This window comes from Lepidochelys kempii, chromosome 1 (genome assembly GCF_965140285.1).
Source record: "Lepidochelys kempii isolate rLepKem1 chromosome 1, rLepKem1.hap1, whole genome shotgun sequence".
NCBI lineage: Eukaryota > Metazoa > Chordata > Testudines > Cheloniidae > Lepidochelys > Lepidochelys kempii.
The window spans coordinates 288,299,551-288,319,255 of NC_136380.1; the positions used below are offsets into that span (position 1 = coordinate 288,299,551).

Here is a 19,705-nt window from a genome sequence, read left to right on the forward strand (position 1 = left end):
CAGCGTCCAAAGACACTAATGCAGAGGGAGTGAAAAGGAATTGTATTCCGACCCCTTGCTTCACTTGCGATACCAAGCAAGTTTACTTTGCTTTGTTGAGATAAAGATATGTTTTGCCTAAATGTGTATATATAGTATTATATGGGGAACTAATTTTGTAATTTGTTGAGATGTGTCACTGTAAAATTTTAGAACAATTGAACCTCATAATAATTACTGTGAAACCAAACTCATGAGGACCTAAGAGGACTAAAAACAAACAGTATTTTTTAGTTTTGGTATGTATTAAACCTCAGCTTAGTACAATTAAAATTTTAGGAATTTCTAAGTTATTGAGCACACTCTGATTGCAAGTGTTATGGAAACCCTTTGCTTTTAAAGTGAAATACCATTTTGTCAGATGACAATTTCCCATGCCCGTAGGATTTGAGATATTGTGAAGGTAACACTAAAAACTCCAGGGAGGGAGTTTGAGATAGTGTGTGGCTGTAAGGTGACCCAAACTGGTTATGGGGTGGGTGAGGACAAGGAAATAAAATGTTTATCTGCTAGAATCTTTTTTCCTACTACTTTTTAGTCTAATCATGCAGTACTTATCAAAATCATGGATGAAGCTGCTGTTAATGGAGAACTACTTTGTGCCTTATCAGGCAATAGTGATCCTTACTGGGGTGAGGTGGAGAATTTTAGGAGGTAAATGTTTGTGGCCTTTCATTAGAGAGTAAGAGAAATGAGCAAATTCCCACATTCTAGGACAATAGACGTATGTTTCCAGTTGAGCCTGGCCTTCCCCAGGAGATTTTTTGTTTATGGGGAGTCACAGAGAAAGCTAGTTGGAAGTCACATGGGAACGAAGAGGTTCCATGATGAAGTATTCAAAAAAAAACTGGTAGGATTGTACACTCACTCACTCACTCTTCTCTCCACCAGATTCTCTTTTACTTATGACAGTATATTTTTATAGTGTATACTTCAAAAGTTGTTTAACTTTCCCTTTCATCTTCCTTGACTGGGCTCTGCCATTCAGATTCTGATTTATACTTCACCTGAGAGTATATCAGACTAGTTCTGCCTGTAGACAGAGAGCAGTATATAGCTCTTAGAGCAGGGGTGCAGTAGCTTTCCCTCATATACACGGTTTACAGTTTGGTTCAATGGCTTTGAGCACTTCCACTGTAAAAAGTGTTCCAACACCACTGTTCTAGAGGGGTGTTCTCATCTTGCTGGCTCTTATTACTGTGTCTGACTAATATCCTCACACAATGAAATGAGAATACAATATAACCCTTTGTCTCTGAAATAGTTTCACTAGGGAGGCTTGCAGTTATTTTTATTATACCTTTTAACTAATTAAAAATGAGTTGAAGTAGTAAAGGCTGAAAAGTAAGTTAAAGCTGGGAATTTACCAAGCTTCAGGAGAAAAGGTACAGGAAGGACTTAAAACAAGTTAATAACTCTTATGGACCTGATCTTTGCTTCTCCACTAGTTTTCCTTGAGTTAAGGCCTGCAAGATCAGGCCATATGTGACAAATAATAAATAGAACCGAATAAAATATTTCAGATACATTTGCAATTTAAAAGATTTCCACCATCTGAGAAATAGATTTCTGCAAATCAGTGAGACGAATATAAATCCCTAACTGGAAGAAAAAGTGAAGCTATGATCAGTTAAATAAAACCCCCCAAAACAATCGCCCCTCCTTTTCCAAAAAAAAGAAAATAAAAAACAGTGACACAAATGTGCTTTGGTCCTTCACAACTTAGACCTTTTGTGCCTAGCTGATCTCGTAATTTATCATGCTGTCATCCACCACTGTCACTTTGCCAACAACGCTAGCTTTTACTGTCCACCCTGTCAGCTTCTCCGTTCAACCACCACCCTGCCTTCTCCATGCCATCCCGGATGCATGTGGAAAAGTTCCATGAAAAGATCTATACAACTACTATCTTAACTCTGTCAAATCTCTCCTTAAAACTGGCCTCTGCTCTGACATCTACAAAATATTGCTTGCTGATTCTAGCTAGATAGGTTCCCGCATTCCTACCATTCCTCTTACTTGACCTCTACCTCCAATTTAAAAAGTGTAACAAAACTGTGCCAATCATGCCTGTATTTATTTCCTTGAGTGTTATATCCCCATTCCCAGGCCTTTTGTCAGATCTACACTCTGAAGGTTTTACCAATATAGTTATATCAGCAAAAATAACGAGGAGTCCTTGTGGCACCTTAGAGACTAACAAATTTATTTATAACTCCTTGTTATTTTTGCTGATACAGACTAACATGGCTACCACTCTAATAGTTATATCAGTATTCTGTTCTGGCAACGTGCTCCTAGAGCGGACGCAGAATATAATGACAAAACTGCATTTTTACTGGTATAGTCATGGCAACTGCACCTGTGTTTCCGCAGCGAAGGGACCCACTCTCAGGCTTCCAGATCCCCAGTTGATGCCTTTCTGTGTGAAGACCTGCATCTCTCTCCCTCCCAACAGGGATATTTCCAGCATACACAGTTCTCTGCCTTCACTGTATTATCCCCAGCACAGACAGGTTGCTCAAGGACACATGCTTGCTTTCTCTTCAGAGGCGATTAATAGGTATAATTGCTACAGTTATAAGGTATTACCCAGCACTTCCTATGCAAGCCTACTTTATTCTTAAGATAAAAAACATTACAGAGAAAATATATTAAAAATAAAAGAAATTACATGCATGCTAATAAGTTTACCAGAGTTCACCCTAACATGGATTCTGACATCCAAAGGGACTGCTTGTGGCTACAAGTTCATCACAGCTTCAGTTCAGAACAAGCACCCAGATTTATGAGGCCTCAATAGATCCAGTCCTTTTAACTCTTCCCAAAGAATAAGGGCCCTCAGGACAAAGCATCCTCTCCATTTGCTGGATCAGGAAGAAGGCCATGAGCTAGTTTAAAACCAGGGTGTTTATCCAAAAAGCCTTTCTTTGTCTGTTGTTCCCTGGAGAATCCAGTTTGAATTAGTGTATGTACATCTTAGCAGAGAGGTCGCCTCAAAGGGCTGATAATGGAGGAAGTACATTAGCATCCCCCTTCCTACTAGAGAAGGTACCTATAGTGCCACAGTTGCACATACACAATTGCATTTTTAATACAGTGTAGCCCAAAGGTACTAACCTTAATTGAATAAGGTTTAACCAAATTCAAAAAAGTTTCTTAATTCAATAAGATTTATTCAAGATATTGTCAGTCGGCCACATAGCTTATTCAAGCCTCTCCTCAGCCAAAGTGCAGTCTTGCTGGTGTAACTGTATCTACAGTACGGGGGTCCTTGCCAGCACACACATGTCAGTCAGGGGTTCACACATCATCACACCCCCATAAACTAAACTGTTTTTTCACTCTTTAGTAATTTAAACATCTGAAGCTGTTCTCAAATTTTGCAAAAGCGTTCACCTATGAGCTGAGACCACACAATTTCAGCCCCAAAAGAGATGTTCTAAAGCATGTGAAAACAAGGGTTATAATGAAAGTCTCATTATAGCTTTAGCTATAGTGACTGCTTCCAGGAAACTGTTCTAATATATTTTAGAATGGTAGTGGCAATTCTTCAACAAAAAAACTTCAAAAACAGACTCCCAACATGAAGCTGCAGAACTGGAATTAATTTGCAAACTGGATACCATCAGATTAGGCCTGAATAGAGACTGGGAGTGGTTAGGCCATTACAAAACCTAAACTTAATTTCCCCAATATTAATTTCTCCCTACTGTTACTCACACCTTCTTGTCAACTATTTGTAATGGGCCACTCTCTTACCACTTCGGAAGTTATTTTTCCTCTCTTGGTATCCTGCTGTTAATTGATTTATCTCGTTAGACTGACCTCACACTTGGTAAAGCAACCCCCATCCTTTCATGTATTTATACCTGCTCCTGTATTTTCACTCCATGCATCTGATGAAGTGGGTTCTAACCCATGACCGCTTATGCCCAAATAAATTTGTTAGTCTCTACAGTGCTACAAGGACTCCTTGTTATTTTTGTTCTAAGATGTATTAGTAAGGGTTATTTTTCAGCAGTAGAATAAAAATCGCCTTGAATTATCCTTTTAAAAAATTAATGTGAGGTAATTCATAATCACAGTAGGACTGTCTAGGGTCTGTGTCCTGCTGAGATAATGCTAGCTCCTGGGTCATTGAAAGAGCTTGGTTGTTCTTTGTACTTCACAATTCACTGGAGGCAGACATTCTCAGTATGCCTTTCCTTCCCATGCAGAGTCCTATTGCTCTGAATTTATATCCGCCTGTTATAGTTCAGCCTATCAACTATCATTAATTTTCATCCCTCTGCTTAAACTGAATAATCTTACAAATTTCATCGTATTATCATCATGCTGTAGTCTTAAATGACAGATTCTCAAAGAATAGTTTGTTTGTTTTTAAATTGAGAGGCCCAGTAGGCCAAAGTCTGCAGTTACATCAGTGCAACCCCAGTGAATTTTCACTCCTCTATTCATTTGTCTGCACTGTGATTACATGGGTAAAACAGAAGGCAGAACTTGCCCCCTTAGTATAATTCTTCTAGCAGATAAACAGAGAAATCTAATATATGAATGAAGGGTAAATAAAATAAACTAGTTGAGATTTAATACAAAAGCATGCGTGCTCTCAGCCATTATATTATTCTTCTGCATTTCCATTAACCTTTTTCACGAGCCAGTATCAGTATAGCAATAATACTGCTGCTATCAGGGACCTTGTATAATTCTTAAGAATATAAAAATATAAGCAAGATTTTTTTATTAGCAAACAGTGTTTGGGTGGAGGGCAAGATTGTGTGTGTGTGTGTGTGTGTGAGAGAGAGAGAAATGGGAGAGCTCTCACAATCTAATTTCTTAATTTTGTGAAAATATTTTTAGCAATATTATTATGGCATTATAATGACTAAAACTAAGGAGTTAAAACGTTTATATTTTAAGGCCAAAAGTAATTTCTTACTGTTCTTAAAATGTGTGTTTTCCATCTCATGCCTCGATGTTACAGTGACTGGTATCTTAGCATGAATGCCGTAGCTATTGATATTGATATTATAGTAGCATCTAGAGGCCCCTTGCAAAATCAGTTCCCCGTTGTGGTAGGTGGTGTACAAACGTATAGCAAATGACTATTGCAGTGTCAAAGAACTCAGTCTAAGGTCCTGATCCTGCAAACACATTTGCACATACTTAACTTTATACATATGAGAAGGTCTATTGACTTAAATATCCACCTTGAAGTGTTCAGAAGTTATGGATTTAAAAGTGATCAGTTAGACTTAGATGCTTAAATGCATCACTGCAAGAAATGCAAAATATTGCTAAAATATAACGGATTACAACATTTTTGTACCTAATCTCTAGGAGGCAGCATAGTGCTACGGTGACAGTTTTACAATGGTTCACACAGTAGTTATGTTAACGTCATGTCGTAGAAAAGAAATATTAAGACTGTTTCTGTATTCCTCCCCCTAGGATTCTCAAAACATCCTAAATTACATGTGGTATATGGAGGTTGGTTGCACCTAAGTTCTTGTTTTAATGCTTGGAACAATTACATGGTTTCTGAACATTGACGAAGAAATAGAATCCAGCACTAAACTTGTCCATAGATGCTGCATAATTTTTTCATGCTTATTGAATAAGTGATCGGTAACTATGCATTAGCTTGACTGCTCAAACACATGCTTTCTAAATAAATACATTTGCTATTTTGGCTTAACTTTTTGTTTTTTTGCTTTTATTGCACCTTGCAGTATTTTTGCTGTGACTGGTCCTGTTCTGTGTGTAACATGCCTTTCTATTGTAATTAGCATTAGCAAGCGCAAATAATACTTCACAATAACTTAACTGATTTTTAAAATATCAAACAAATGTACCCTGTGACATCTGTATATGCAGGTGAAAGAACTTCGAGAGAAAGCGGAGGCTTACAGGCAACGAGTACAGGGAACCCACTTCTCTCGATATCATCTGAATCAGATTCTTTCAGATAACAACAGACTTTGGGACGTGTCCTCAAATTCCAGTTCAGAAGAAACCATTAGCAACACCATCAGAGCTCTAGATCTAGCTGGGTAAGGTGCTTATCCTGGATGTGAAGGGAATGTAGAATTGTAGCTTTAAAAACTGAAATTTTTAAAAAGTAAATTGAGATTTAACACAACTTTAAGATCCCTAATGTTTACAAGACTTTGCATAAATGTATTTAAAGCAGATGGAATTTCAAATACTTTTCTACTAAAATTTTATTGTAATGTGTTGAGAACCCAAATAAGAAGTTTGACTTCATTTACTGAAGGAACAAGATAGGATATGCTCCCCCGCAGCCTGCTTCTCACTTGGCAAGCAGTCCTCACACACTCCTGTGTAGGTTCACCAGTGTTTTATTTGTCATTAGGGGTGCTAGAACAATTTGTATAGTGGGAGCACTGAGAGCCACTGAACCAAACTGTAAACCCTGGATATAATGGAAACCACTTCAAGTCAGGGAGTGCGGTAGCACCCCTACTTCCAGCACCTATGTTTGTCATGTACAGTTGTGTCCATAGGCATGTGTACGGGGTGTGTCGGGTGAGCCCAGGCACACCCTAATGCGGGGGTGGGCAAGCTTGTCCTGCCCGGCTCGCCTGAGCTCCCGGCCAGGGAGGCTCCCCCCGCCCCTGCCTTCCCTCGTCCCCCAGAGCCTCAGCGTGGTGCGTCCAAGAGTGGCCTTGGACAGCAGCGTGGCTCCGGCGGGACCTGAGCTCCTGCCACTCGGAGCCGCGTGGTAAGGGGGTGGGGCTGCGAGCTCCCTCTGGCCAAGCAGCAGGAGCTCAGGTCCCGCCGGAGCCACGCCGCTGCAGCGGGGGAGGCGAGGGTAAGCGGCATGGTAAGGGGGCCGGGGGAGTTGGATAAGGGGCAGGGAGTCCCGGGGACAGGGAGCAGGGCGGTTGGATGGATCAGAGGTTCTGGGGGTGGTGGTCAGGGGACGGGGAATGGGGGTTGGATCGTGGAAAACCTGGGGGTCTGTCAGGAGACGGGGGGGTGGATAGGAGTTGGGGCAGTCAGGGGCCAGGGAGCAGGGAGGGTTGGGTAGGGGGTGGGACCTTGGGTGGGGGGGTCAGGGGACAAGGAGCAGGATAGATCAGGGATTCTGAGGGGGGCAGGAAATGGGTGGGGGGCAGGGCCAGGCTGTTTGGGGAGGCACAGCCTTTCCTACCTGGCCCTTCATACAATTTTGGAACCCCGATGTGGCCCTTGGGCCAAAAAGTTTGCCCACGCCTGCCCTAATGTCTCAAAAAGAAAAAAGTGGCTTTGCGTTTTAATTTAATTGCATGATATGCTCTATATAGAAAACCCGTGTTTGCTCACAGCATGCGTCCCCACTACTGTGGTGCCACATTACCATTGGTCCTCCCCTCCCCTTCCGACTACTATTCTAGAAAATTCTTTGACCTATATAAGTGGCCACGTGAGGCGTGCCCAGTGCAGTGTCTACTGTGTTGGTAATGTTTGTCACGTGTACTCTACTGAAACAGCATAACAAGCCCGTGGCTTTACGTTTTAATTCAATTGTATGATACCCCCTTTTAATTTTAAAATATGGATCGGTTTGTTGTTAAGAAAAGGAGCAGACAAGCTGTTCACGTGAAAGAGCATTTTTGAAACTAGCACATGTGAAAAACAAACTAAGAAGTACAATGTCGTAACAGCGCCTCGATTCACTTATTATTTTGTACATTGAACAAGAATTGGCTTCGTCAGTTAATTACAGTTATGTGATTGAGGAATTTAAGTCCATAAAACCTGGTGAGCGACGTCATTCTCTAGGACAGGAAGATGAAGAAATCTTAATCTGTTTTGGTCAGTTTGGGTTAGCTCATTATCTGGTTAAAGATAAAGATCATGAAAATTGACTGTATCTTTGTATACGCCTGGTTATCACTACAGCAAAAATTTAGTATTTTGTGTCTCATTTTTTAAGTAAAGTTTAGTTGTTAATTTAAAAAAAATTAAGTTTAATTAAGTTTTAGTTTCTTTAGTTTGTTTGATAAATAAAAATAATGTCCTTTATGTTTGAGTATTTAATAAATGGTCGCCTTAAAAAAAAATTCCCTGGGTGCATACCCTAATGAAATGTGCTGCGCATGCCTATGGTTGTCTCTCTGCAGAATAAGACTTTCCCCAAGCTTCACCCTTCTCTCTAAGTACAAGCTGGGGGTGGAGGGAAGAAATCTCCTCTCTCTGAGATCCTGGGCTGCTTTGCCCTTCCTTTTCCCTCTCTGTTCCTGTCTCCCTTTTAACCATCCCCATCTGATGAACTGAATACCCCTGTTAACTGATTAATCATTCAGTCCTTAATCAATTATCTCCTAATTTAGCATCTGCAGGGAAGTTTACAGAGTGGTGAGTTAGCCTTAGGCTACTCCCAGGCTATCACAACCCTACATTATGTAAATTTTGTCATGCCTACATACATTTGTATTGGTGTTTTTGTAGAAACAAATCAATAGGCTTGTGATTAGCAGATCTAGTCCCACTGCACTTCTGTTTCTAAAATCAAGAAAAAGCAATTATGTATTCACATTTTTTTGCCTCTGCCCCTTGGGGACCATAAAGATGGATTGAGCAGATACTAATTTTGTCATTTATTGCTAATAAGTTTTAGAGACTTTTATTAATAATGTTGTATAGGTAATTATTCCTAAACCAAAAAAAGCAGTTTGGTCACCTCACCTTAAATCTGATTGTTCAAAACATTGTATGGGATACTATATATACAACCCACTTTCTCCCAGGCAGTGTCTTGGAGGCATGGGGTTAGGGGGGAGGGAGAATAATTGATCTATTTGTGTAATTGTAGCCATAATAAAAGCAAGATGAAACTTAAGACATTATGGTTAATTACACCATAATGTCTGATATCAAATACAAGGCCAGATTTTCAAAACTGTCTGGTTTGTTTTTGTGCAAAATGGATCTTTTGTACACTAGTTTCATTTGCATGCACAAATGCCTGATTTCTATGAACAATTTAAAGACCAAGATTTTCAAAAGATGGAGCCTTAAGATAGGCTCTAAAGTCTGTTTAACACCAGCCTAATTTTCAAAAGTGTTCAGCATCAAACAATTCCCATTGACTGAGGTGCTCAGCACATGTGAAAATTAAGTAGGTGCTGAAGTATGGACTTAAAAGTCTACTGTAAGGTCCTTTTTTTGAAAATGACTGATTAATCTGTATTCATTTTAATAACTAAACTCTTAATTTCTGACAGGTTCTTGAATTGGATGTATGCAGTTTATGGAGACACATACGTAGTAAATTGGAAAAAAACAAGTGAATATTTGGTGAGGGAAACATAGTTTGCTTTGTTTTATAGAGTTCCTGAGAAACAGATGTCTGCAAGCCAAAACATACTGCGGCAGCCTGACTCAATAGAACAGTCCCAACAGAACAATACAGAGAAGTTAGGCATGTCAGATGCCTCTACTGTACCAGTCAGAAGACGTCTAGCTTGGGGTGAACAAGACAGTACTGAACAAGTGGAAAATCAGCCACCAGGATTAGAGGAAGATGAAGAAAAAGAAAATAAACAAGAGTCAGCAGAGGCTCAGAAATTGAAAGAAAATAAGGATCCTACTGTGGACAACAAAGTAAAAGGGTACATTTTAAAATTTCATTGTCTTTCTTCTTACCTTTCCATGCTTTATGGGGTGATTTAAAAATAAACTAAACTTTACATGCTAATGCACTTAACAGGTAATTAGCTAGGGCACTAGTTTGACAAGTTCTGTATGTTAATAATTAGCAACAAGTGTCTTAAACTTCAGAATAAGAGAGGATTTGTTTCTACCACCAATTTCCTTCAGAGGTGAAGGGCAAAATGGAGGAAGAAATAGACCCTGAGCTGCTTCGCAGATTTGGCTCAGCGAATGATTTCCGTCAAAGAAAATTAGATTTTAGTAATGCAAAACTTTTTTTTTAAAGTGTAATTTGTAGAAACTAAACACAAAATACTATTGTGATTAATATGACTAAACTTAATGCATAACATTTAAAATGTTAAAAGTTGTACAGAAGGCCACTCAGAGTAGGCAAGTGATAGCACAACATATAGCCACGTGGAAAACTAAAATTAGGAGTCTGCTTCATACTCAATTTGGAAGGATTGGTAGGACTGAAAGGATAGTCTGTTCTGTCACTGTTGAATGGACTGCATAATATAGTGCTTAAGAGTATGTCTACACTGCAGGTGGAAGAGTGCCTCCCAGTGTGGGAAGACAGACATGCACGAGCTCCGCCCGAGCTAGCACACTAAAAATAGCAGGGTGGCATGTATGTACCCAGAGGATTAGGCAGGATTGTACTCAGGTGGCTAGCCCAATCCACTCCCCCTGCTGCTGCATCCACCCTGCTGTTTTTAGCATGCTAGCTTGAGCAGAGTTAGTGTGTCTATCTACGTGCACTGGGAAGCACCCTCCTAGCTGCTGTGTAGACATACCCTTTGACTTTTTCAGCAAACTTGAACAGTGTTGATGGGCTTTGCAGGAAGCTATGTCCAGATCTCCCTGGGTGTGGTTTCCTGTTACGGGGGAGGGGGAGGGGATGTATTGGTAACCTTGGAGTTCTGAAAATGTCTGGGTGTAGGAAAAAAAGTAGGAAGATATTTAGAAATATCAAGGACTTATTTCTGAGTACAGTATTTGGCAGTCAACTTTCCCATGTTTCCTCTAATTACAGTTGAGTTCTAGGCCTTTTACCTTGCATGTTTTACAAACTCCGTTAGAAAATATGACTGAACATCATGTGTTACTATCTTAGAAAATACTTTTATGACTCTCCATCACGGTAGTATCTGAGGATCTGTGTCTTTAATATATTTATCCTCACAACACTCATGTGAGATAGAGAAGTGCTGTTATCTCATTCAACAGACTGGGGACAAATAGACTAAGTGACATGCCCAGGGTCATGCAGGAAGTCTGTGGTAGAACAGGGACTGAGGCCAGAGCCCTAACCACTGAACCATCCTTCCTCATTTTTTCAGAGAAAATGCCTCACTACCGAAACCTTCAGCAGATAGGTCAGATTCTTCTTCAGTATCTTCAGGAGAACGTGGCAGGCTTTCTACTCCAAAGTTGAAAACAATTGGTGGAGCCCAAAGAACTCATCATGATCTTACCACGCCAGCTGTCGGTAACAATATTTAAAATGAAAAACAACATTTTGAGGGAATTCATTTATTAAAAGTTTTTAATGTAACAAAATATTTTATCTTCTGTTACTCTAGGAGGTGCAGTTTTAGTGTCCCCATCTAAAGTGAAGTCTTCATCGCCACAGCAGAGAAAGAAAAAGTCTTTAGAAACACAGTATTCTTCATCTAAACAAGCCTCAGGAGAAAGAAAATCCAGAAGGGTGAGACAAAGCAAGCATTTGTCAATATGCAGTGTAGAAAGATACAGATAGGATATCCTTTTTATGTCAATTTGAATAATTGTTTTAAGCTTGTTTAAGGATTGGGATGTTCCAGTCTAAAATTTTCAATGTTATCTGTGATGGAGAGGCTGATAGTCATAGGCGCCAACTTCCCCTCTTCCCTGTGGGTGCTCAACCCTCCTCCTGCCCCCGCCCCTGCCCCGCCTCTTTCCATCCCTGCCCCTATTCCAACTCCTACCCCAAATCCCTGCCCCAGCCCCGCCTCTTCCCTGAATCCTCCCCTGAGCATGCTACTTTTCCACTGCTCCTCCTCCCTCCCGGAGTGTGCTAACCCTGCCAAACAGCTGTTTGGTGGCTGTCGGGTGGGAAGCGCTGGGAGGTAGGCAGAGGAGTGGGGACTCAGCAAGCTCAGGGGAGGGGGAGGAGGAGGAGGAGCAGGTAGGGCATGCGGGGGGAGCTTGGCTGCCAGTGGGTGCAGAGCACCCACTCATTTTTTACCATGGGTGCTCCAGCCCTGGAGCACCCACGGAGTCAGCACCTATGCCGATAGTTACATATTTTTGTTAAGCAATGGAAACTGAAGGACTATGGGAGGGAATGCTGCATTATTTCCCATATATATTTCTGCTCTGAAGTGTGCGGAGTCCAGCGGAAAGCCTGCTGCCAAGAGCAGCTGATCTCCCTGCTACCCTTATCCCAGCTCATTCCTGAAGTCATGCAGAGCTCCGAACTCCATGAGTTGGGTAGAGAAGTATGCCGCATTGGTGTCAGTCTCCCTTTCCATTGTTCTTGGAATTTTCTGCTTCATTTTACTTCAGATTTGATTTCTCTGTGCATCCTAGTGTAGGGGTCAAAAAGATACTAGGACAGTATTTAGTTTCACGGGTCTTTGTGGCTTATAGATTCTAAGGCCAGACAGGACCACTGTGGTCATCTGGTCTGGCATCTTGCATAACAGGCTACAGAATTTTCCTGAATTAATTCATATTTGAACTAGAGCATATCTTTTAGAGAAACATCCAATCTTGATTTTAAAACTGTCAGTGATGGAGAATCCACTACAACACTTGGCAAGTTTTTCCAATGGTTAATTACCCTCATTGTTAAAAATGTACATTTTATTTCCAATCTGAGTTAGTCTAGCTTCAATTTCTGACAATTGGATTTTGTTATGCTTCTGTATTCTAGAGCCCATTATATTTTTGTTCCCCATGTAAGTACTTATAAACTCTGATTAATTCACCCCTTAGCTTTCTGTTTAAGTGAAATAGATTGAGCTTCTTGCGTTCCAAAAACCTTCCCAGTCCTTAGTCACATCACTTCACAAGCAGGTGTGTGGTCTCAATTTCTAAATATGTATAGGATTTCACTGCAGATTTCTCCCAGTGAGGTAGAATATCTAGTAGAAGCAGGAATATTAATGAAATTTTTTTTTAAATTCAGAGTTCAACTTTTGCCCTGGGTAATAAGCCTCAGTCTGAAATGACAAGTCAGCTATAACTATCTTATGTCTTCAGCTTTCCTATTTGGCTACCCACTAAAATTTATTCATAATCATAATTCCTTCTCTCTTTATATCCTTCGCTGTTTTCCCTCATGGATATAAAATATTGGTTGTTCCCTTTATTCAGGATTTTCCTCAATATCTAATAGTTGGTATTTTAACAGTGCCACAAATATTATTGCATCCTGTCTCCCAATTTCCTGCTTGGGATACCTAGGATCCTGTCACTATAGCAATGTTCCTGGCTTCCCAAGTGTTCCAAACATCTTTTAGTTGCTGGCTGTCTTTTAGTAGTGTTTTAAATCCTTTAGGGGTTTTGTGACTAAGTTAATGCTGTTTTATTGTTATAAAAGAGTCAGCCCACTTTTCAAAGTCCTACACTGGCCTTCAGTGTTAATAATACTGAGCAATTCATAAACATTAACCTTCACAAAGCTCCTCTGAGGTAACTGAGTATTAATCCCCATATTAATCTCATAGTCCCGCTTTGCAGATGAGGAATCAAAACACAAAGATTGTGACCACAAAGTTGTTGTTAGAGGTAGGATTAGAAATTCAGGAATCCAACTACCAGGCTTTTGCTCAATCCATTAGTTTAAACTGTCTCCATGTTTTCTCTGCTCCTAGAGATGGTAATGGAAGCTTGGAAGTGATTTATTTTCCAAAGGCAAGAATCTGACCTGGTATTGTACGTGAATGCACACATGGCCTAATAGTGTAGGGCCAGATGAAATTGAGAAAGCAGTCTAGTGCTTTTACACAAGTGTAAAGCCTTTTTTGGGTCATGTTTAGATTATCCCTCATAATGTGAGCTTTGCTTAACACTGTCCCAAAGCCTCAAGTCACTTGCCTGGCCTGGAAGCTCCAGCAAGACACAGCCAACATGTATCAGCTGCATATGCCTCTGTACTTGATGTTTGATATAACTCAAATTTTCAGTTGTGTGTATAAACTAATAGTAGCCTTTTCTATGGTATTTCAGTTTGAAGGGGAAGCAGAAGCTGTATCACTACTTGCCTCCCAAGCTGCTGGATTGAAAACTTTAGATCCTTTGCCTCTGAGGAAGGATTCTTGGCCCACTGTCAATGCTGCTGATGAAAGAGCGTCTCCCACTTCAGCACATCCAACTACAGCTCCTGTGCAGAAATCAGTCAAAAGCGCTACTCTCTCCTCCTGGAATCCATGCTGTCGCATTCAAGGGACTCTCAGGGATCCCGAGTTCCAGCATAATGGTTGGTTTTTTTTTTTTTAATTAGGATTTTTCCATCCACTTAGTTTGCAGGGTAATTGCTATCTTGCAAATGTGCAGGGCCCAAAATTTTGTGACTTCAACAAAGAATGACTGCTTATTGCAGAGAAACTCTTTTGTACCAGTATGTTTCATCTTGCTAGAACAACTGTACTATTCTCCACCTAAATGAGATACTTTGAGCTACACTGCTATGGGGAGATCTGGCCTTTGTTCTATGCTTAGGTTCTAGTATCTGTCTGTCTAATAGAGCTTTCTTGATTTTAGTAAGGAATTACTGGATACCTCAAATAATTGGTTCTGTGTGAACAGTTTTGTTATCTCTTCTGTAGACAGCAGGGGGGGAATCTAGTACATTTCCTTTTAGGGTTACTCACACAGATGAGTAATTGGACACCTCCACAACATCATCATACCACTCTACAGTGCACCCTGTGTGAGAAGAGCAAGGACAGTAGGCTAGGTGTGATACAACCCTTATTTCCCTCTCTCACCATAGTTTTCCAGGGGGAATCAGCTGAAAAGCTGAGGCTGTGATGTTTACGTGCCCTTTTATGTGCTGTGGAGCACCCACCTTTGCAGGGCTGGGATGTTCAGGAGAGGGTTGCTGGCAGACGAAAATCTGTCATCATAGTCCCATCTGTGAGGTGGCCCTGGCCTCTACAGGATCACCAGACATCTCTGTGGATTTTGAGAGAACTGTAGGTTTTTGAGGACCCTTGTGTGTGGAGTGGGAGAGAAGGGGACAATCCAGCCATCTCTATCTTTAAAAGGTCTGTTGGAATCTCAGCAGCATTTCCTGGTCCCTGCAGCTGTGTCTAAACTGCACAGTAAGTCCATGCTCTAACTCACATTTGAGCCCAAGCCACCCTTCCATCCTCACACAAATCAGTCCAACTTAGGTCGGCAAGTACTCAGGACCCAGGCCCTAAGGGCCTGCTGGTAGTGTGAGTCAGAGCCCTAGTGCGTGCTGTGCCTTGGGCCCAGTCCTTGTCGCGTTGCAGTGTGGATGCAGCTGAGGCCAAAGGCCAGAGCCAGAAGGTCTGCATACCACAGTATGGCTGTGTTAGGACAACTGAGAGACCTGGGTCCAGGCTTACAATGCAGTGTGGGCACAAGCACAGGATTGTAAACACTGAGTCCATAAGCCTGGGTCCCACAGACCCAGGTTTACAATGCAGTGTGGGCACAAGCACAGGATTGTAAACACTGAGTCCATAAGCCTGGGTCCCACAGACCCAGGTTTACAATGCAGTGTACACATACCCTGTGTGAACTCTTCATTAGAGGAGCGATTTGGGCCAGAGTGGCTCAGAGTAGTTTTAAACGACAATAGTAACCATACTATGGTGGCATCTATGTGATAAATAACAAAACCCCTCAAGCACTTAAATGTCGAAGTGAAATTTATATACTTAAATCCCAGTTCCACAAAACTTTAATCACATGCTTAAGGTCCTGCTCTTGAAAAGCACACAAAGTCCTTGCATCTTCAGAGATGGATGAAGTAAGGTAATAGTTCCATTTTACAATGGAGCAAGAGGTAAACAGGTTCAGTGAGTTGCCTAAATCCAGAGAAAAGTCACTTAGAGCTGGGATTAGAACTAGGGCCATATCCTACCTCCAAGTCCTGAATGCAAATCATTAGATCTTATTTCAATGTGTAACTACAGTAACAGCCTCCAAAGATGCTGCCTTGAAAAGTATACAGTCCAATACACTTATTCCATCCTCATCTCAGCACCATTTTCAGGGTACCCTTATAAGAAACTTATTATAATGGGAGTTGTTATTATGGGGATAAGGGAGTCTCAGTCCTGTAACTAGCAAGTATGCAGTATCTTAATTGATAGTTACATTTTTAGAAGTAATGTTCTAAATAGTTTTTGACATGAAGTGTCATCCCATATAGGGTTGTGATGCAGAAACAGCTCTTTTTAATGGTGTAAAAATAACACTTGTGGTCTTTTCTTCTAGGGAACATTGCAAGTCCAAAGATGAGCCATTTCCAGTTACCACTGCAGGAAAGAAACTATAATGATGAAGGTATTTTTCATTCTGAAATATTAAACAGTATGTATCATATGGATGACTTCTGACTTTATCTGCACCCCAGTGGGAGATGGGTGTATACAGGACATAATGCAGCCATCTCATACCTAGACCAGTAAAACCTTTATGCATAACCAGATCATGTCATCAAAAAAAATCCAAATATTTTTCTCTGCCCAGTAATCTGAAAAGTTAAGTACAAACCCTATGAACAAACCATGAAATGTTGTTAAAAATGAAACCGTTCATAACTGTGGTTCAGTATGGCTAATATAAATATTTGTTCCAAACTCAGATTTAACTACCCCTTTAGCCCCCCGACATTTTCACAAGCCTTTCTGCTTTCTGGTTCAAGCCTTGACTACATGCAAAGTGCAAAAGTATTATGCCTGAGGGTGCTTTGGTATTTTTAATCCAACTAGATAGAACATAGAAGTATTTGTAATCTTATTGGATATCTTGTCCTCATGAGCATTTGAATACAGGCTCTATGTATTCTCCAAGGGAGCTTTCAAAATTGAGTGTCTATGCCAGGAGAGTGCCTCTCTGACCTGATGCACTGCTGTACATCCATAGTGTTATTACAGATTTTGTCACTGCTCTAGCAAAATGGTCACTATCAGGAACAGTCTTAGATTATCAGTTTTCCAGACAAAGAGAACAAATAGTACTGTGACTTTTCAGAAATCAAACAGAACTTGACACTACACGCCACAATGTGCTGTGTTTTCTGTGACTTTAAATCAGATTGTTTAACATTTAGTACCATCTCTGAAACTTTCCTTAGATCTTTGAAAGCCTTTGGTTAAAACATTCTTAAAATAGGTTCCTAAATTGCACGTACAAAAAAATCCCCTTTATGAGCATACTGCTAATGGTAGCTGTGTATATAAGTATATGGTTGGGATTTCAATGCATTTGTATGCATAACAAATTTGTACACTCAAAATGCCTGCATTTGGGCATAATTGAGTCTATTTATGACAGCTCATGCTTTGTCACTAGTTTTTAGTAACAAAGATGCAGTCTGGTACAGCGCTGTTATCTAAAATGTGTGGTGAGGTTGTGGGATGCTACAGAGTTTCACATACTTTATGCAGATATACAGATGCTTTGCTGAGCAATTTGCACTGCCCACATGCTTTCCAGCCAGCTGCGGTGACTAAAATAAAAAGAATTGCCCTGATCCTCATCTACAACCAAGGAGCACACAATGCATCTCAAGGCCGGGGAGGGTACAGAGGAGCTTTAAGCTGGTCCCCTGGTGTAACTGAGAACAGGTTGAGGACAGCTCTAATTTACACTAGCTGCCATAAGCACCAAGGAACCATACAGCACCCAGGGATTACTAGAACACACGAACCAAAACCACACCAAATATGCTGGGGAAGGGGAAAAAAGCATAGGAGTTACTATGCCAATTCTGTGCTACTGGAGGATCATTTAATGCTGTAAAGATTGGGCACAATGACTCCAGTTTTCAAAAGAGAGCTCGCTGCTCAACTCCCGTTGCATTTCATTGGGAATTGAGCACCTAATTTAAAAATCCCAGTCAGCATGCTTGTAGCTTTCTAATTAGCTTCCCCTTCAACAACAAAGCTAACAATTTAGAAATTTGTTTGTATTTGATTTTGTAGCATTCATGGTCATAAGTGGCATAAAAACTTTTGTATTTGAGAAGTCAGCCACAGCTGTCTTAATTGTTTAAAATTTATGTCTGATCTGTGGATTTAGTTATAGATTTGTTTTCCTTGTTGCATGCACTCACAGATGACAGATTGTCCCAGATCTCTGCTCGCTCTGCAGCCTCTAGCTCACTAGCATCTCAGATTCTGGAACGAGCTCAGAAGAGGAAAGAGAATTTCTGGGGCAAGTCGTAGTGTGTTCCACCAGGGAGTCACTGTTTTGTACAATGATGTATTTTTGTTGCAGTTTTGTGGAATTTTTTGGGAAATTTTGTATTTTGGGCCTTTCATATACTGGTAAGATGGCCTGACCCTGAGAGGTGTCAAACATTTGACACTTCTGTTGAAAGAGATGGGAGCTGTGGGTAGACAGTATGTACTATTTTACAATAGCCTGCTTTTAATCTTTCAGTTACGGCATCTCTTGAAATTGACAGTAATTATTTGTATACAACTTGTATATAGTTTCTAAAGATGTTTTACTACAAGAATATAGTACTCCAAGAACAGTATTATGGGACGATACCATCGTTCACCTAATACTGTACCTCAGACATTTGATTTCAAGCATGGCTGAGTTAGGAGATAGTTATGTTAGGGGTTTGTTCATAATCCTGTATGAATTCTGAATATGTACAGGACGGTGTTGTCATGAAGTCATTTAGCAGTATCTGACCCTACTACCAAAAAAGCAACATTTAATATTTCAACAAATGTGATGTAAAATATGCAACACATGTTGAGGTTTTGGTTAGGACTCTAGGGTTGTTCTAGTTAAAAATAAATAATTAAAAAAACCCACACACTTGTTTCTTGCCTAGAAGACTTTGACAGCTTACTATATGGGATCACTGTTAGCCATGTCTGGAGTATCCATATGGATGGCTGTACTGTTGTCAAGACCAGTTTTTAAATGTTGGTTTTAGATACTAGGGGGTAAACCTTCATTTCAAACATGTATTTAATTACCCTCTCATACTCAATTACCTCTTCTAGTTGTCTGTTTCTGGGTGAGTGAACTACTGTAATGATGGTCACAGCTAAAATTGATGGTGATTTATGCTGATGGCCTATTTTTTTCTTTTTAATTGACAAAAGCAAGTTACATGAAGTAGGTGAAATAATTGCTTAGCCATTTAAAAAAATTAAGTTAATGTTTGCTGTTTTTAAATATTTGTACAATAAAGAATTTGAATTTTGTATATATTTAAAAATAAAATAAATCAAGTTTGTCTTGTTTCTGTTCAGCTTATTGTGCCCAACATGGGCAGTAGCTTGCCTTCGAGAAGGCCACTGAGAGTCCGTCTCAGTGAACCTGTCTCTTCCAACAGACAGAGGCAGCTGGTCAGACAATCTCTGTGGCCTTTTGGAAGACAAGCTGCTGCCCTGGAAGAGTCCAGAACTGCTCTTTATAAAAGCTCAGTTACTCACACTATAGACAAGTTGACATTTGGAATCATTGATTAACTGGATCCAGAGCCAAAGACCATAGTCCAAGTTGAAAGACCAAGGCTTCCTCTGAACTGGGCCCTTACAGACCAGCTTGCTGCTCTATGTTGGTATCAGGAATGAGCTCCTACCACTATAAACAAGATGTAAGAAACTTTTATACAACTGTTAACCCCAGAAGGGGAGGTTGTCTTAAAAAAAAAAAAAGGAAGTAAAGTTTCCTCAGCTGAATGATTTCCTTTAGAAATGTTTACCCTTTCCTATCAAGCTCTTCATGCCCATTTCACAAGGACTCAAATACCATTTAAAATGGTGTTGGTTGAAAATTT

The 19,705-nt window shown here is 40.4% G+C and overlaps 1 protein-coding gene across 7 annotated transcripts in view; it reads left to right on the forward strand.

The window, feature by feature from the left end:
• SAXO6 (stabilizer of axonemal microtubules 6) overlaps positions 1-19,101 on the forward strand; it is a 34,395-nt gene extending 15,294 nt beyond the window's left edge. For 5 of the 7 annotated variants that reach the window (XM_073327839.2, XM_073327838.1, XM_073327837.1 and 2 more), the window contains 8 exons: positions 5,494-5,532; positions 5,920-6,095; positions 9,381-9,662; positions 11,049-11,197; positions 11,292-11,416; positions 13,924-14,173; positions 16,168-16,236; positions 18,013-19,101. In XM_073327839.2, coding sequence (XP_073183940.1) covers positions 5,494-5,532; positions 5,920-6,095; positions 9,381-9,662; positions 11,049-11,197; positions 11,292-11,416; positions 13,924-14,173; positions 16,168-16,236; positions 18,013-18,122 — 1,200 coding nt within the window. In that variant the 3' untranslated portion in view covers positions 18,123-19,101. The remainder of the gene's footprint in view (positions 1-5,493; positions 5,533-5,919; positions 6,096-9,380; positions 9,663-11,048; positions 11,198-11,291; positions 11,417-13,923; positions 14,174-16,167; positions 16,237-18,012) is intronic. The other 2 variants (XM_073327842.2, XM_078851127.1) reach the window with 1 other exon arrangement.
• The last annotated feature ends 604 nt before the right edge of the window (positions 19,102-19,705 follow it).